This window comes from Eutrigla gurnardus, assembly GCF_963514095.1.
Source record: "Eutrigla gurnardus genome assembly, chromosome: 14".
In the NCBI taxonomy this organism is placed as follows: Eukaryota; Metazoa; Chordata; class Actinopteri; order Perciformes; family Triglidae; genus Eutrigla; species Eutrigla gurnardus.
In genome coordinates, this window is record NC_139937.1 from 6,717,361 (window position 1) to 6,734,766 (window position 17,406).

Below are 17,406 nucleotides of genomic sequence, written 5' to 3' on the forward strand. Positions count from 1 at the left end.
GAGCATCAAAACGCATCTCATTCACAATCCACATGATGGGTTCTAGGAAAGCAGAACAACAGGGACTTGTTATTGATTGTATTATATTCAATAATCCTGTTTGTGACCAATAATCAACGTAGAAACCATTACACTGTCTGCTATTGAAAAGAGGATTTGTGAGGATTTGAAAGTGATGAGGCTGACAGTAGGATATTGTAAGAAAAAAAAAAGCATGTGAAAAATATGTATCTTATTCCACAGGAATAAGGAAGAGAAGGAGTTAGAGCAAGCCCTGGATACAGTCTATGCTCTGGAGTCTCTGCCAGCGTTGATCACAAGGCTCTCCACAGTCCTCGTTTGAGATTAATTCAGTTCTTTGTGCGCTGTCACAAAAATAACGGCTGCAAACGCAACTGATTTCTCAAAAAATGTGACTTTTCCCACAGTGTATGGTAGTCTTTGCTTTTTCTTTGTTTTAATCTGTATAATTTTACAGCTCTGAGTCATTGTGCAGTGCACTCAGCACAGGGCCAGAAGATGAGATCTTTAGTAGGTACGCCAGTCTTCCAAGTGGTTCAGCATGTAAGACTCTGGAGCCGCTCCAGGTGGAGAGGATTTACCGTCTCGCTTTTATGGATACTGTAGATGAAAACGGCGAAGACAATTATGTCTCCGGAACGAGTCTATGCAGCCGTTTCACCTGCAGAAAAAAAAAACCCTGTTATTCACCGTTCAGCCTGAATACCACATCCTGCACTGTTGCAGATCTGTGCAACGTCACTGGCAGCCTAAAGTGCTGTTTACCTGATCTCCGGGTTGCGGTGACCTCGGCCCTGAGACAGTAGCTCAGGTGTTTGTTGGAAGCAGCGATGCAGCTCGTCCAGCTTCTGCTCCATACAGAGGATACGCTGCTCCAGGTTCCGATAGGACTTATCCCATTTGGCACTGAGGTCGCTCATCACCATCTGCATCTGTTGAAATCAGCCACACAATGGAAAAAAGTTTTTGGATTTACAAGCCGGAAAAACACCGGGGTCAAACTGCAGCCAAAAGTTTACTATTACTAAGTTCTGTGCGAACACATTTTAAATCTACGTTGCAGATTTCTTTCAAAGCGTTGGAGAGTCGATGTCTGACTCACTGGGACAGACTAGAAACCAGGCCAGTGTTGCCAACTCAGAAACTGTGTCACTACATTTGGCAGCCCCTGAAGCAGCTTACTTAAGAAAGCCAACAGCAACAAATCTGGTTACTTTTCTCGTCCGCCGAGCTCGCTGTGATGCTGCATCAGTGCGAGAGAGCAGCATGTTCTGTTTACTGCACGGCAGGCCGACTGTAACTAACTGATTGCAGCGGTTTCACATCTTGCTACGCTTGCAGTCGGGAAAAACTTGTTTTTACATATAAATCAATCAGGAACATGCTTTTTAAAGCTCTCACTGGGTAACGTCTATATCTTTGGGTTTGTTCCACATGGAAAACTTTTCAGGGCCCGACACAAATGACTCCTGAGACGGTTTATAGGGATTTTTAACAAGCATTTAATGCGTCTGAACACCTAGCAATGAACTGCAGGTTATAAAATGCTGCGTAACAGTCTAAGTAGGGAGTGTTGTGAGAGGATCTTTGTCAACTTATTTAGCGTTAACCTTTCCAATCAAACATTCCAGTGACAGCCGTTGTTTACCTTCGGGAGGTCCACCATCTCACTGACGTAATCTCTCAGCTTCTTTTGCTTGAGGCGTAAATTCCGAAATCTGTGCAAAAAAAGAAAAATAATAATATTTGACGGATCTCAGTCATGTGTTTCAAACATAAATAAAAAGTAATGATTCCAAAAGTTAGATTGAGAAAGGGGAAACAGTTGAAAGTAATGTCATGTTCTAATTATTTGTTTTGTAAAAAAGGAACCAATATATTACTATGTGAGGAATTCAGTGTTAATATGCTCCAGTGACTTCTGAGAATTATTCCAAGCAGGACTCGTGCTGTTTCTTTAAGAGCTATAAAACATTGCTCGAAGGTTTTTTGTCATATAAAGGTGGAAAAGGGAAAATTGTAGTATCTGAAACAACCAAAAAAAAGAGATATAGAAACAAATATTGCAGCCAGTCTGAATGCATTAGAGCAGCAGTCTCATGGCGTTGCTAGTGTGGAGGTCCCTCCTGATTGCTTTCCGCAATGTATTTTATTTATAGTGGCTCGGCCCGGTGTGAAGCAGGAAGTACAACCCTTCCACCCGGGCTAACACACGGTCGCACACATAATCCTGTTGTCAGGATAATGAAGCATACAGTCACACTTCTGGAACTTCCTCTCCTCTGCAATTCACTTGTTCTTCGAAGCTTGGGCTCCATAACAAACAGACGCAACTCAAATGGAAAAAAGATGTGCAAAGAGAATAAGTGTGTTCATTATAATGTTCTTTTTCATGATGACTGTCTCAAAAGAAGATAAACAATATGTTTATGTTCTTTTTCATGATGACTGTCTCAAAAGAAGATAAACAATATGTTGTGTATCCCTGTAAAAAGTATACAGTTTTTTTTGGTTATTTGTGTCTAAGAATTTTAATTCTGTGTCATAAAAGGGTGAACCCTTGTTCACACAGGCCTTGCCCACATACGAAAGGCCAACATATCTAACTGGTAATCTGAATTAGCCATTTAAAAACTGTGACTCTGTGGTTGAGCATGTTGACACTAAGTTAATGACTCTTAAAACACACATGCAAGGCACACAACCCACCACCCACGTATATCCTTCGCCCAAACACACTCTGACATCCTGCCTGAAGCTATCATTTAGCGATAACTCACACTCTGATGGCTTCCAGAAGGCATCTCTGGTGCCTTCGGTGCTCGCCGCGGTTGGCCTTGGACATGCTTGTTCGGTGCAGAAGCCAGCATTCCCTTAGCACATTAGCAGCGGCGTGCCGGATCTGTTGGAAAAGACAGAAACACCCAAATGGACCAATCAGACCGCGGAGGTTGCAGGAGCACGGCAATAAGAGTCAGGATAGAGTCAATCAAATTTGCGAGCTCCACTGAAGAAGACGCTCAGTGCTTATTGTGCTTCTTTGTTGGAATCTGGTTCTGATGTCAGATCAAACTCCAACTATCAGGTTTTCACAGAGATGCTCAAGAATTTGGTCAGGCCACATGGACTTGGAGTGATGTTTGGACATTCTCAGGTATCACCTTTGCACCTTTCTCTTTGATTCTATTTGTGTCTGTTTGCCTTCCTGCACAAATCACAGCAAGTGCCCTGTGGTGATGTCACTCTGGCCCCGTTGTGAGGGATATTAATAGAGGCCGTCAGTGTCTGCATCCAGATGTCTTCCCTTTTTCCCATCAGTGTAAATCTGGACTGCACCAGATAGCTCAGAAGGACACGCGCACAAACACAAACACACACACACAGGCGAGAGTACCCACAAGCAAGGAATAGAGATGCACCGAGTGACAGGATGCAGCCATGAGCGAGAGGAAATGGTTGTATCCTCCAAAGCAGTGCACCTCGTGCAGTCAGAAACGGCTTTACCGTTTTTGTGCAGCGCTACAGCTTCTCACCAAACTAAAATTCTGGGAATCACTCAATCATTACCTGTTTATGTAAATTCCTAAGACACTTCTGGCTTTATGACAATGTTACCTTACAATTGTTTATTTATCGGACACCTCCTTCTTCCCATCAATAAACACTTGAATACTGTCCAAGCCTACAAACAAAGGCCTCTGCAAGCCACTTACTTACTTACACACACACACACACACACACACACACACGTGTATGCTCAACCAGTTTCCTGCCCGTCGCTGCACAATCCTGAACTGACACAAGTTTCTTTCCTGACAGAGATCAGATGATTTCCTCTGTTTGACGCCTTGCAAGTGCTATAAAGAGGTTGGTATCTCCCTCCTCTTTTCCCACACTATCCTGTCCTCTGGTGTCTTTTGTTGACGGAAAAATAAATGATTCTACAAAAAAAAAACATGCATGCAACGAAGAAAGTAGTGACCCATCCATACTAAACCGCCCCATCTGCATTAACGGTTTACTAAATGTTTATATAGGGAAGTTAATTTAATTATCAGATACATATGATCACAGGTTGTACATGTGTAATTTCAGGTTGTACAGCTCCATTCAGGGAACCTTCAAATATATAAATCACACTGTTTTTGCACCGGTTATATTGGAATTGAAACTTTAGATATTTCTTCGTCAAAGTTGTGATGTTGATAGCAACGTCAATTGGGTTTATTTTGTCATATGTTGCTACACCTCTCTGACCTATATTGAGCTGCTTTTTCAAAGCCTACCAAAGTGTTTTACTTTTTTAAAATAAACACACTTTTCAACTCTTTCTGCACCACGGCTGCATAACCAAGCAATATTGCAGTGCCTTTGATAGTAAACACATTGACATGGATTTCCTAATTAACACAACTTTCAAGTTTCTGCAAGCTGATTTTCATACATAAATAAGAGTCAGTCAGATGGAGCCTCTGACTGACTAAGTAAACATTTCTAATAAAGAAACTGTATTACAGTGTTTTGATATGTTATCTATAACATTGTAATAACTTATTTTGCTTACCCTTTTAGAAATCTGAATGTCCAGCATGAAGAAGTGCACATGTTTCTCTCCTTTGTTCAACGCCAGCATCTTGGTAACGACTGCCACCAGCATGGCAGTGCAGGCTACACCCTAAAACCCAACACAAACACACATGGAGGTTGGCATGGTTACTGATATATCTACCATCTGCCCGTCGCCTCGGCAGTTTCTCAATGATCGTGCAAGCATTTGAGATTGATCCTGGATACTGTAGTGACATCAACAAGGCAGAAGTCAAGAGAAACGTCTACAGTCTGAATCGCTCCATCATTGTCTCGAGGGAAGCACTTCTTCAGAAGGCTGAATGTTGATCTTCATACCTCATATGGTTCTGCCCAATAAATCAAAGTTATATTTACACTGAGAGTTCAATGGTTGAACACAGACCACTGTGGCACTGCTATAGTGCTGGTGCCCTCTGAGAATAGCTGTGTGCTATTGCTGGACAGGGAACTACAGAACGATGGAGAGGATTCAAGAAGGCCGCAAAGCGATTCACACACACGGTCGCACAAATAGACACGTCATAGGAAACACAGGCAAATCACTGATCGCCGATTTCATGTCCACCACGGATAATGATAAAAGTCTTTACCTGTTCTCCTCTTGTCAGCTTGCATTAGAAAGAGGGAGAGAAAGAAAGAGAGAGCAAGATCAAGCGTGAGCGTAAGAAAGCAGTTTTCAAAGATACGTTCATCTTTCACTCCAAAACATATCTATAATTACACTTTCTGTGACACCAGGGAGATACGAACAGCATTATCAACCCCAGATCACAGCTGCATAGTGAGTTATGGCTGGAGTCGTGCAGAAGTGCTGACCATGCAGGCGTTCAGCCATATTACAGGTGTGAAAGCCCCAGTGATTGGCTCCCAAAACTGCCCTGATGGGAGTAGGATAGTTTTTTTTTTCCAGATCACAGGCACAGGTTGGCACACCCTCCTGTTGTAGTGGTGCCAAAGGCAATAAACCACCTAAAAATGGATATGGTGGAAAGTTTCCCCTTATAAGGTTGGAAGCTTATAAAAACAAGGGAGATGGAGAAAGGGAGAGGAGGGAAAGATTGTTTTCCACTCTGTCACAGAGGTGTCTGAGCCAGACTCGTGCCCACATCCAGAACCACGGCGTCGACTCTTATCTGCTTGTACCAGAATTTAAAAACCAGCAGAGGTGAGGCAGCGAACCACAGCTACAGCCACTCCTCACTGAAAGTTTATCTTACTTTACAGTAACTCTTTGTTTCATTTCCTCATCCCTTCAACCCTCCATCTCAGACCCTGCTTTCCACCTTTTTCATTCTTCACCTTGCCACTCATTTGCATGGCCATAAAACGACATCATCTCGCTGTAATTGTAACTTATTTGGTCCAACTATTTGAACTGACTGTAATGCTTTCCACACATTCTATCTGGGATGCTTTTTATTTACTTATTCTATATGATGAGATAAGCAATTATGCATAATTTAACATGAATGTCTTTCACGATTTCTCTGCGAGGTATGAAGAAGGAGAAAAGAGAAAATTCAGCGCAACAAAACAATGACATCAGGCTCCATGCAGATGTTTTATGTGGGCTGCACAGCGCCCACTGCACGCCGACAGCTTCCCTCCCTCTGTCTTTGAGTGAGTGTGAGTGCCTGGTACCACCAAGGTCCTGCCGAAGGACCGGCTATTAATTTACAGCTGTGATCTAAATCACACTCTCAAGGGAATGAAGGCATTCAGCTCTGTCAGCACCGCTAGGGTAAACAGCTGGGCTAACGGGCCATGTGTATCAAAGATTACTAGTGCAAACGGGGCTGGGGGAAGTGAACCAAACTGAACTGACCCGATGTGAAATGGGAAAAACTAAATAGGAAAATTGAGGAAAAGCTGCTGCAATGGAACAGAACCGAAACGGGGAAGGAATGAAACAAACCAGAGAGGAGGATTTGGAACAGTACGGAACAGAAGGCAATAAAATAGAACAAATCAGAAAATATTGTATTCGAGAGGAATGGAACAGAACACAATGGAATAAATCAAACAGAACAAATCAACAGAATAGAACTGAATAGAGACGCTTAGGAATAGGACAGAAGGGAAAGGAGCAGAACAGAGCAGAAAATGGAAAAAGAAAAAGTGAAAGTTAGAACTGGTGCAGAAGCACCACAACAAAACAAAATGAGAAAAACAGCAACAGAACATCCTGTTTTTGTATCAAGCTGAGAAATAGGTGGTTTGGTTTGGAACATGTGCAGAAATGAAATGAAGATGAGGCATTCTGTGTTCATCAAACTGAGTGTTGAGTGTGTGTTTGATGTTAAAACCACAACTGCTGTTCTGGCACAATCAATTTCTGATAAGAGGTCAAAGAATTGAAGCCAAAGCAAGCACTTGAAATGAAATGCCTCAACAGACTTTTTAACTTCATAATGCCTCTCAAATGAACATTCATTGTATAAATAATTGTTGTATTAATATTTCATTAAATATTAAATAATTTGATTATACATTTCTCAACAAGCAACGCATCCTAGTTACCGTGACTCCAGTGAAGAGACACACCGCCTTGCCACAGCTGGATTTGGGCGCCACATCCCCATAGCCCACCGTGAGGAAGGTGATGCCTATGAGCCACATAGCGCTGTCCATTTTGCCTGTCGGTGCTTGGATCTGCCTGCACAAGGGAGAGAGCAGCAATGAGACTGTTTCCTAATAAAACCTGTTAAATGTATTCTTATGGACTTTAGTTATGGATGAAAAAGTCCCAGACACGTTCTTAACTTAAATGTAGCCATAATTAACTTTTACATAATCTCAAGATCCCCTGTGACACTAGATAAAGAACAGCAGTTACAGATAAGGGCTGGGTGGATAAACCCAACCACAACCCTTAATCATAACATTTTTTATCAAACATAACCATTTTAATCAGATTTTAGCAGTCTGAAATTTCCCACCTATTTCCTTTGAGGTTTTCCTGTAATTACTATGTAATTTAGTATGTATTAAAGAGAAAGTAGAGACAAAGTTTCAAGTCACTTTTTACAGATGACAGACGACATTTTCTATCATTGTACATGTAATCTTACACTGCAATATCAATAATGTATGTGCCTTAATACAGCATGTTAACTGGAAACTTTCCATAAGAAATAAATATGGACAAAATAACCAGATGGGAATGGTAAATGAAATGCCAAATGACAACTCAAGGGACCACATTACATCGATGCAAATATCTTTCAAAGAAAATATCATTCTGTCATGAAACATTTTCCCAATGGCCTCATATAACCAAAGATATCTCACCTTTATATAACTTCATTGTGTATATTGTGATATGGCCTCACTCATTCAATATGTTGAATGCTTGTCTAGAGACACATTTCTGAATGTTGCTTCAGGTCTCCTTAGGCAACTAATGGGATAATTGGAAGTGTACTAATTGATTCATTCCCATTCCCAACGCTCATTTCTTTATAACTAGAACCAAATAACATTTTCCTTTCCAGGAATGTGCATATTAACTTTATGTCTGATTTACAGCAATAAACGAGTCTTATGAGTTTGATAAAGGTGTAGTCCATTAATCAATATCAGTACGTAGGAAGTCATGTGGGTGCCGGAGTAAACCTGTAAAACACTACAAAGCACTGCACACTCAGACAGAAAGCACACAAAGAGAGAGTGAGTAAGTGAGTATTCATCCGTCTCCTGGATGTGACTCAACACGGCTGGTGCAACAGTCCGGTGTTAAAAGGTTTGGTGGTCTTATCAACTATCAATCATAAGCTCTGTTATTACGATTGACAAATCAAAACATACAAGGCCGAGAGACGTGAAACTGAGGGCTAAACCTTCCGTCAGGATTCAAATGAACAAATGACCTCACACTGTTCAAACAGGCTGCCGTGGACGGAGTTGACGTTGAGTTGGCTCGCGGCAATGAGCAATATGTTAGAGCAACAACACAGAATTTGATGATTATCGAGTGAAATTGACCATCAAGGCTTGAGGAGGAATGTTACACCATCAAACGTTAAGGTTTTTTTTTAATGAGCATGTGTGTGACAGGGAGTGGAGGCTTGGGACAGAGCAGTAATGTGCCGTGTGTGTGTGTGTGTGTGTGTGTGTGTGTTTGTGTGTGTGTGTTATTGTATTGTAAATTATTGTTGACTGTTTATGAGAAATATCACTTTGTCTTTTGTCTATTCTTTCAGAAATCAAGATGTGAAAAGCTCTTTTCATTATTTGAGACAAAAAGCATTGTCCAAACTCTTCCATTGAAAGAGAGATAAGAACTTAGGTTGCTCACCTAATTTAATTCACTGGAAAAATGTACCTTGGGCAGTCGAATTTCCGCTCAATCTACGATATTCGAGTGTAAATTTGAATTTGAAATATTTGTTTTAAACAGGAACAGCTCTCTCATAAAACTAAGAAATAATCAAGCAAAGATCATACGTCAAAGGAGCATTACTGTTGCAGGCTGGTAATGATGGTCAATCACTTGCTTGGCTAGTTTGACAGTTCTCTTCCCTACCTTTCACACAGAGTCAGCATCCAGGATGCAGTGACCCAGAAGAAGATGATGAAGACCAGCAGTGTGCGTGCCGGGTAATTGTTCATCAGTATCTTGAGCACAAAGCGGAAGGTGAAGTCGATGTTGTTGAGCGAGCCGATGCTCCTGTAGGAGGCGCTCAGCAGCACTTTGCTGTGCAGCAGGATGGCTCTGTGCAGCAAGTACAAGCGGAGGAACATCAGCATGGACAACAGCAGCTGCATGTCCATCAGGTTCTCGCCGTGTTGGTGGGACACGCAGAGCGGAGTCGGAGTCGGAGTCGGAGTCGGGGACGAGGAGTTGGCAGGGTAGCCCCCCTTCCAGTATGTGTTAACGGGATGGATGGCACAGACCAGCAGCTCCACGGTGATCACGAGGATCCTGTGGCTGCTCATGGCGATACGCCAGTCCACCTGGTCGTTGTCAATGACGAACAGCTGAAAGACGGCGAAGAAAAGAAGGAAAGACACGGCAGGATTATGATTAAAGTGCTGATTGAAACCAGTGTAAATACAATCACATCTTAATGTTAATACACTGGTGCCCATAAAGTTGGAATATTTTGTTTTCACACAATCCTCTGTTCATTCCTATTCAAATGCATCAGCAATGACTGAAATACATCACAAAGACAACACATTTGCAAATGATTCCAACTTCATGGGCGACCCTGTATATGGAAATCATGAAACTCCTGTACAATCAGTCTGTTGATTCTTTCACTGGCTCCAGTTTCACCTGGTTTTGCCTACAACGCTGGTAGATGACATTATTAAAGCATGGTGCTACCTGCTGATATGCTATCTTCATGACCTTAAACATGTTTTATCATTCACCTTGAAATGAATTTGTGAGGAAAAATCCAGTCCAATGTTTTCATTGACTCATTCATTGACATCCTGGGATGTGCATATGTGTGTGTTTTCAATATCAAGCTAAAAAACACATTTTAAATCTATAATTCTCTACAGTACATCCTGTTTTAAAGGTCTTTTAAGCCTGCTGAAATGAAACCACAGACATCCAACAGAGAATGAAGAGGTAAACTTGTATAGTGGTTTGTATGAATTGTTCACATGCAAAGGAAGTGTGTTCCTCCCTTCAGTCTATAACTTTACTGTGCCTCAACTCCTACACTAAAGATTTGAAGTTACATCTCCACCCTTGGTTTGCCCTTCCTTATCTCCTCTTGGCACTTGCATGGGCCGCTTGTATCAGATGCAACTTACAACCACACTCAAAAAACAGTATGTGAGTGGATAAACCCAGCAGCCCGACCGAAACCTTTCCTGCACTTGTTCGTGCAACTCTTTATTGCATATGCATGCTGTGAGTGTGCACAGAGGGAAAATGAAAGAATGTTTACTGTTTCATTTCAACCAAATCCCTTCATGTATAATGAATTCAAACACAACGGCCGCAAGCCACGTGGATTTGGAGAAATAGTGCAGCTGCAACACGGTGCGTTCCTGTGTGGGCTGAGTGTTTTTGTCCAGGGTTTTTTATGCACTCAAGGAATATAACTCAGATAATCAGTGTTATGGCTGGACCGAGAGCTCCTTCTTAAAAGCTCAAGTATCTTGAACTAAGTATCATTCTAGTGCAGCTAATTGAACAAACATTTGCCGGTGTAGAAAGTGATGCGCAAAGGGGAAAAAGACAAACTCACCCTGATGTCCTTATAATGGAAAGCAACGATGAGGATAAGGAGACACCCAGTGGACAGGCTGATGGAACAGTTGATGAATAAGGCAATGTTTGAACCCTGCAAATGAAATGGAGACGAGGGAGATAAGGCATACAGATTTGATTTATTTCCTTTTATGTTCACCATTATCAAGGTTTCAAGGTATCAGGGGTGGAATGAAATACATCCAAATCAAGTGGAAGTGCTGAGAGGTTCAGTTTAAAGAAAATTACTGAGATGATAGATCAAAACAGACAGTAATATATGGCCACTGCAGGTCAGTGTGGCCTCCTTTAACAGTACAAAAGCTTGTCCCTGGACAGCATCCTATATAAGAAACTTATGTACTCAGATGGAGAAAAACAACTAGGACTTAAGGTATATGACAAATACAAAATAAAAATATCACAGTAACACACACACACGCTGTGCACCAATCTTCCAGATTCTCTTCAAGAAATTAGGTAACTTAATGTTTTTATATGTGAATAACCACTCAGGCATTGTGCATTGTCAATGTTGATACATTTCTGGATTTCAATACCTATCCTTAATGTGTGCCAAGTAACCAAAATGCCCCTATTAACAATTTATAAATAAACAACAGTAAAGACAACAACCAAGCAACAGAAAATGAATCTCCTACTGTTGCTTTTCACAGTTTGGTATCACTGGAAATTGAACACTCTTGTGTTTTGCTCTGTTGGCCATGCTTTTCGTGATATTTTATAGGCTAAATAGTCATAAATGATTTCGAAAAAAGAATTGGGCAATCAATAACGAACAAGCTCAATAAAAATGATAGTTAGTTGCAGCCCCTGCGTAGGATCAAACATCAAGGCTTTATTGCATGCACGTGATATGAAATGCACTTTTTCTGTACTGTGAGTGGGCTTTTCACAACCTCTCTGGTCCGTAAGGCGCTTAAAAGTGGGTTAACCATACTCTTTATAATAAAGGTTTTGTCTGAGAATTCAGAATGACTGAGGGCTCTACGTAATCCTTGCCTTTCCAAATGCAGCTTCATTAGAAATTCACAAACTTGGGCCTAATTAAAGCAAGCTATGTTTTCTGAAATGTACTGCAGAAGAGGTACATAAAAAGCCACTCAATTACAGTAACGAAAGCGCTTGTAATGAAATGCTTTCCACTCCGGGGAACTGACAGCCGGAGACACACATGAATTAAGGACAACAAGCATGTGGCCCCTGCTATACCCCCTTTGTCTCAGCAGGTAACGGAGCACGTGTATATACCCTTCATTCATGCATCTGAGGGCAACTGTTGCAAACGTCAATGGAAGTTTTTCACAGAAGGTGCAGTTTAATGTGGTTTACAGTTAAAAAGATAATTACAAACTTTCAAAGTTGAGGAAACTTGAGCGTGTAGGTGGTATGGTGTGACGTCCGTTGGCAAGGTACGCCGTTTTCCACAGTTTCCCCCCGTAGCATCCACATCATGTCTGTATTTCATCCAGGGCTAATTAGAAGACCCCACAAAAGCTCAACATTTCACCACATTCCATAACAGAAAGTCCAACAACATGTCTCTTGCCGAGTTTCTAAAATTGTTTTTGTAGCGTTTTCATGCTGAAAACAGTCATTTCAAGCCTGGTAAAACCTAATCTGGGTTAACATTGACAGAGATTGTTTCTCATAGTTTTGGACGGACACAGACCCAGGCCACCCAAGACATTGCAACTACAGAAATAAAAAACTTAAAGACAAAACACTGAATCCAGTGCAAAAGAATGTGGTCTGGTGTATGCTATAATAAATCAATGCCAAGGAAATACAACATGCAGCTGATTTAAGTTTTTTTAATTTGGTTTGTAAATTGGAATGGTTTTGTTAGCGTTCATGTAGATTCTTGGGTAAGTCACTCAAGGATCTACACGTATCCTGAAATAAACTTAAGGATGACCATGCAGATAATATCCTGCAAGAATAAAAAAGGACACATGACAGCAGGTGAAACATGTGTTTCTCCATCCTGGTCCATGGGACTCAGCACTGCTGGTTCTCTTTCTTACTAGCCAGCTTCAGTGTCTCATGAGCAGGACAGGGTTTCATGATCATGACCCAATAGTCAACAGGTTTTTATCACCACAAATCACCACAGCCGCTCATAACAGGCCTTTTCCCACTTGTTGACGTTTTGACTTGCCACAGTAGTAAAAGCACAGGTGTATATAATGAAAATGATGATGGCTGAGTTCCATTCAGCTGCTTTGATTTCAGGATCCTGGTATCGTGCACGCTGGCTCACTGTCACTCTTGCGGGGTCACTTGAATATCTCTGAGCCATAGTTAGTGTTATAAGTAACACCCGTGCTTCACTATGAAAAGTCTGTTGTTGATAATCATAACAACCCAGATCGGCCCGATCCGTGCCACTTCCGGCAGTCGCAGCTCAGTTCTAGCAATGGGAACAGCTTTTTCTGCGGGTTTTAGCTTGTTATATGTGGACCACAGCTGGCCCATATAGCAAGGTGGATTTCGGCGTGTTTCACTTTGTTGTTTATGAGTTGGCGTTGGTGTGTATGGGGCAGATTCTGAGTCATATATGTAAGCCAGGTTTCAGTTTGTGGGTGAATCCACGTTGACCATATAGCAGCATCCTGTTATTTTACAATAACTGTGGGTTCCAACACATGAAATAGCTCCATGATGATATTGACTGTGTTGCTGTATAAATGCCCTGAGATTGTACAACTTTTTAGTTTACTGTTTTAAACATTAAAAAATGTATGTGATGAACTGTCAAATAAAAAAAAAGGAATGAACATGCTAAAAATTCTTTGTTTGCTGAATCATTTTTAGATCATTGCCGTGGCTTATCTAGGCAGAACACATTTGAATTTTATAGGTGTATTTATTTTATAGGTCATCCATTGTGCACTGGCACTTTAATCCCCATTGCCCCGGTCAGCTGCCACTTCAAAACAATCAACATGTAAAACCAGAACAGGAGAACACAGACATGAAGTAGCTGAAGGATTGAAAAACTGAAACAAGAAACTGATGTGGCGAGTCAGAAATGATGCAATACAAAACAAAAACATTTGCCAGCCGGTGTTAAAACGACAACATGTTTGTATATAAACCAAACATCGTGACATTTAATGGGATTTTCCCAGCAAGGAGAGCATGAAGTATATTACGATGGTAGCCTGTATGTTTGTTGTGCAGGTTGTATTATTACTGTATCAGTGCTCAGAGGTGTCACAAACTAATCTGAGCACCTTCAGATTACAGATATTACTAAATAGTTGTTAAGATTGAATTTGGTTTTTGACAAAACATGCTTAAGTTTTGGACTGCAAACCTGCATTTTTTTTAATCATGCATAATTGAAAGACCAGAGTGAATATAGCTCATCAAAGTGATCCACTTGAGCCCCTGTCCAAACATCCAGCCATATTCGTTTAAATGCTCGACATCACGCTCATCTTTTCAGCCTCAATATGTGGATAGTGTTCTGGGCTGCAAAGTAATTCCAGAAAAGTCATCCAAAAGAAAATGGGACATGAGGTCGCATCCAAGTCACAGTGCACACTGCTGACTCCAGCACAGCCAAACTCAAGACATAGAGACTTTCAGACTGGCCATGCAAACACTCTAATTATACACTAAATGATGTGGAAAGATAGCCTGAAGTACTGGGAACAATCTTGCCGTAGGGGAAGAGGTGAAATGTGGAAAAACTTTCCTTAAATAGCCTTGTTTTTTTCGTGCATAACCACGAAAAGGTACGTTTAAATATGTAACTTTGGAGACTGGCATCAGCTTTGATAGGCTCAAGTTAGGCAGCTCCTAAATACCCTGCAGTATACTTATAAATGGCTTTAAAAATAATAATTAAAAAAACAATAACACTGTAGTGTGCTGCAGCACTGCAAAGATGCCGTATTTTGTTCAGACAGCCCAAGTGACCAAAGGTCACGTCGGTCCACGGGGGAGGAGGATGTCCGGCTCACACCCATGACTTGGATATCACATGAAGTTTAAAGGCGAACTGTCAAAAAAAGTTACATAAATTACGATTAAATGAGCAATGCGGCCTCTCCAAAATAATACGCTTTAACTGCGGCGACGAACACTTTTCCAGTGCATCAGCATTTCCATGGTACAGAAGCTGATGCCTGTTGTTAGGAATGGACAGACAACACCTGTTCTTGGTTCGTATTTGTAAACTGGAATAGTGATGTCATATTGGTGCCAGCATTAATGTCACGACCATGCGTCTCCCAACTCTCTGAACACCGAAAGCCAGGCCATATTTCCACAGGTTACTCAAAAAGATTGTAGCTGATGTGATTTAGAAATGTGGGGGCTCTTTGACACTGTAATCAATCACTGACTTCACAGCATGGAGGCGGTCTGATGGTTGTTGGGTTTTTTTCTTTTTTTTGCGGTGTGCATGAGAACTTTTTTCCACATGTGGAATTGGCCTGTGCTGTAGGGGGGAGTTAATAATTTGTTGATTGTGTGGCCTGGCATTGTTATCCACTGAGATCTGCATGTTAATGTCATGAGGCTGTGCTACCAAATAGGGTGTCTGGAAATGGACTACCTAATCAGTAGGTCAGGGGGTTCAAAGCCCAGGTGCAGGTTGTGCTGCATGGGATCCAGCAGTCTGCTAATCAAGGAGGTTGTTATGACAACAGATAGAGCCAACTGTGTGTGTGTGTGTGCATGTGTGTGTGTTTTCTGCACTTAGTTACTGATGTATGTTATGAATAAAAGATAACATGGATTGATATAAATGTATGACTTTTTTTTAACTATTTTGCAAGACAATGATGACTTGTTAGGTATGTTTTCCTTTCATGATGCTTTCAATGCCAAGGTGGCTCGACCAGGTGACGACACAAAGTACATTTGGCTGTTTAAATGCTCTTGCAGGTGCTGATGGACGCATGAATTAAACTCTACTCTGCAATGTGTACAAAAGGGCACATTAGAGATGGAGAACACACTGTCAGCATATATACCTTTAAGATCAGGTACCGACAAAGTCTCACATTACAAACGTGTCCAATATAATTAGCCCAGGATATTGTTATGCAGTCAACTCGTAGGACATTAGTGTAGGAGAGTGAGGCCTGATTTCTTTCCTACCTGTTTATAAACGAGGGGACATATCTCCGCGTGGATTATCATGAGCAGTATCCCGAGCAGAGCGGTCCCCAGGGACAACGTGCAAAGGCGCCTTTTATCCTCCAAGAGGATCTTTCTGCCTCGCAGTCTGTAGAGGTCCTCTCCCTGAGTCGTCCGCTTCCCGGTAAGGGACAGCGGCACGGACACTTCTGCCGAGTCCCCGCCGTTGATCAGCCCACCGCGCAGGCTGCGGTTCGTCATCTCCACCACCTCCGGAGCGCACAAGAAGCGGCCGCCCGAGCCTCGCTCCCCGTCGCCGCCGTCCGCTGCTCCGTGCTGTGGCTGTCCGGTCTCCCCGTTGCTGTCCTCCCGAGCTGGGGAAGAAGGCATAGTCCGATGGGCGCAAAGCGTACCAGGCCCTTCTCTCGCCTGTCGGTCATCGAAGTAGCGGGGTTCACCAAAACCACTTGGCCTCGAACACACCCTCACCTTCACCAGCCGGCGCGCCGGGCTGCGTGCTTTGATCCCACTCGCAAACTGCAGCGACGCTACGCTTGTCTGCTTGTGTTATTATTTTGAGAGTGTGCGTCAGTCTGGCCCAAATGAATCCATTGTGCTCTGCCCCCTCTCTCTCTCTCTCTCTCTCTCTCTCTCTCTGTCTCTGTCTCTCTCTCTCTGTGTGCGTGGTGCGCTGTCAGAAGAGTAGCCTATAGGCTGTGGTCATAAAACAAGATCTTTGCTTACATTATTCCTCATCCCTTTGGGATATGTCTGATTAGATCGATTGCAATTTGCTGGAAAAACACTTCTTACGAGAGTCTGTTTTCAATCTATTTTAATTGTCCAGTAATAATTATCTGCTTTCTTTTTCTGCGCAGCTATGAAAACATGTAAGGAATTTATTGTTAACATACTGTAACAGGACGAGTTCCTCATCAGCTATAGAGTGACATCTCGTGGTTGATCATCTTCATCCTTTTGACTTGTACTTTAGTCAAGGTTCTTCACTGCCACTGGCACCGACTCATACCCGTCCTGGCCTTCACTTTCCACTCGTCCATTTTAAAGAGGCTTTTTTTCTGTAATCCTCTTGTAAACATGCCTACTTATTATTTATTGGTGTATTTTTTAATCCCGCTTAAATGTTGCTATGTTCTCTTGGTTCAATTGGTATCGTATGTATTCTTATTTATTCCAATACACTGTGTTTTAAGATGTCCTTTCACAAGACAAGAAAACAAAACAAAACAAAAAAACCTGAGATACAAACTCATCTCTGGGAATGCTTAAGGAGGAACAGCGTCATGACCTTGGCCTAAATGACGCATCAGCACACAGGAGTCCTTCAGCTGCAGCATCCTGCTGCTGACGGCAGTGATGACCCTCACAGCTCACACTGACAGTAGAGTGCTCTGACAGGTGTTTACAGGTCAAGTCAAACTATGTTTTTGATGAGAGGAAAC

The 17,406-nt window shown here is 42.0% G+C and overlaps 1 protein-coding gene across 2 annotated transcripts; it reads right to left on the reverse strand.

Annotated features, from left to right (window-relative positions):
• Positions 1 to 114: 114 nt before the first annotated feature.
• Positions 115 to 16,528, reverse strand: kcnn4 (potassium intermediate/small conductance calcium-activated channel, subfamily N, member 4). Of its 2 annotated transcripts, XM_084026938.1 has the most exons (10): positions 15,965 to 16,528; positions 10,824 to 10,919; positions 9,137 to 9,591; positions 7,132 to 7,267; positions 5,202 to 5,219; positions 4,586 to 4,696; positions 2,802 to 2,923; positions 1,670 to 1,739; positions 787 to 953; positions 115 to 682 (listed from the first exon to the last, which is right to left on the reverse strand). In XM_084026938.1, the coding sequence occupies exons 1-10, from the start codon at positions 16,331 to 16,333 to the stop codon at positions 679 to 681; spliced, it is 1,548 nt and encodes a 515-aa protein (XP_083883064.1). In that variant the 5' UTR covers positions 16,334 to 16,528; the 3' UTR covers positions 115 to 678. The 2 variants fall into 2 exon arrangements, with proteins under 2 accessions (XP_083883064.1, XP_083883065.1); XM_084026939.1 differs by lacking the exon at positions 5,202 to 5,219 and having other exon boundaries at positions 15,965 to 16,525.
• Between the last annotated feature and the right edge of the window lie 878 nt (positions 16,529 to 17,406).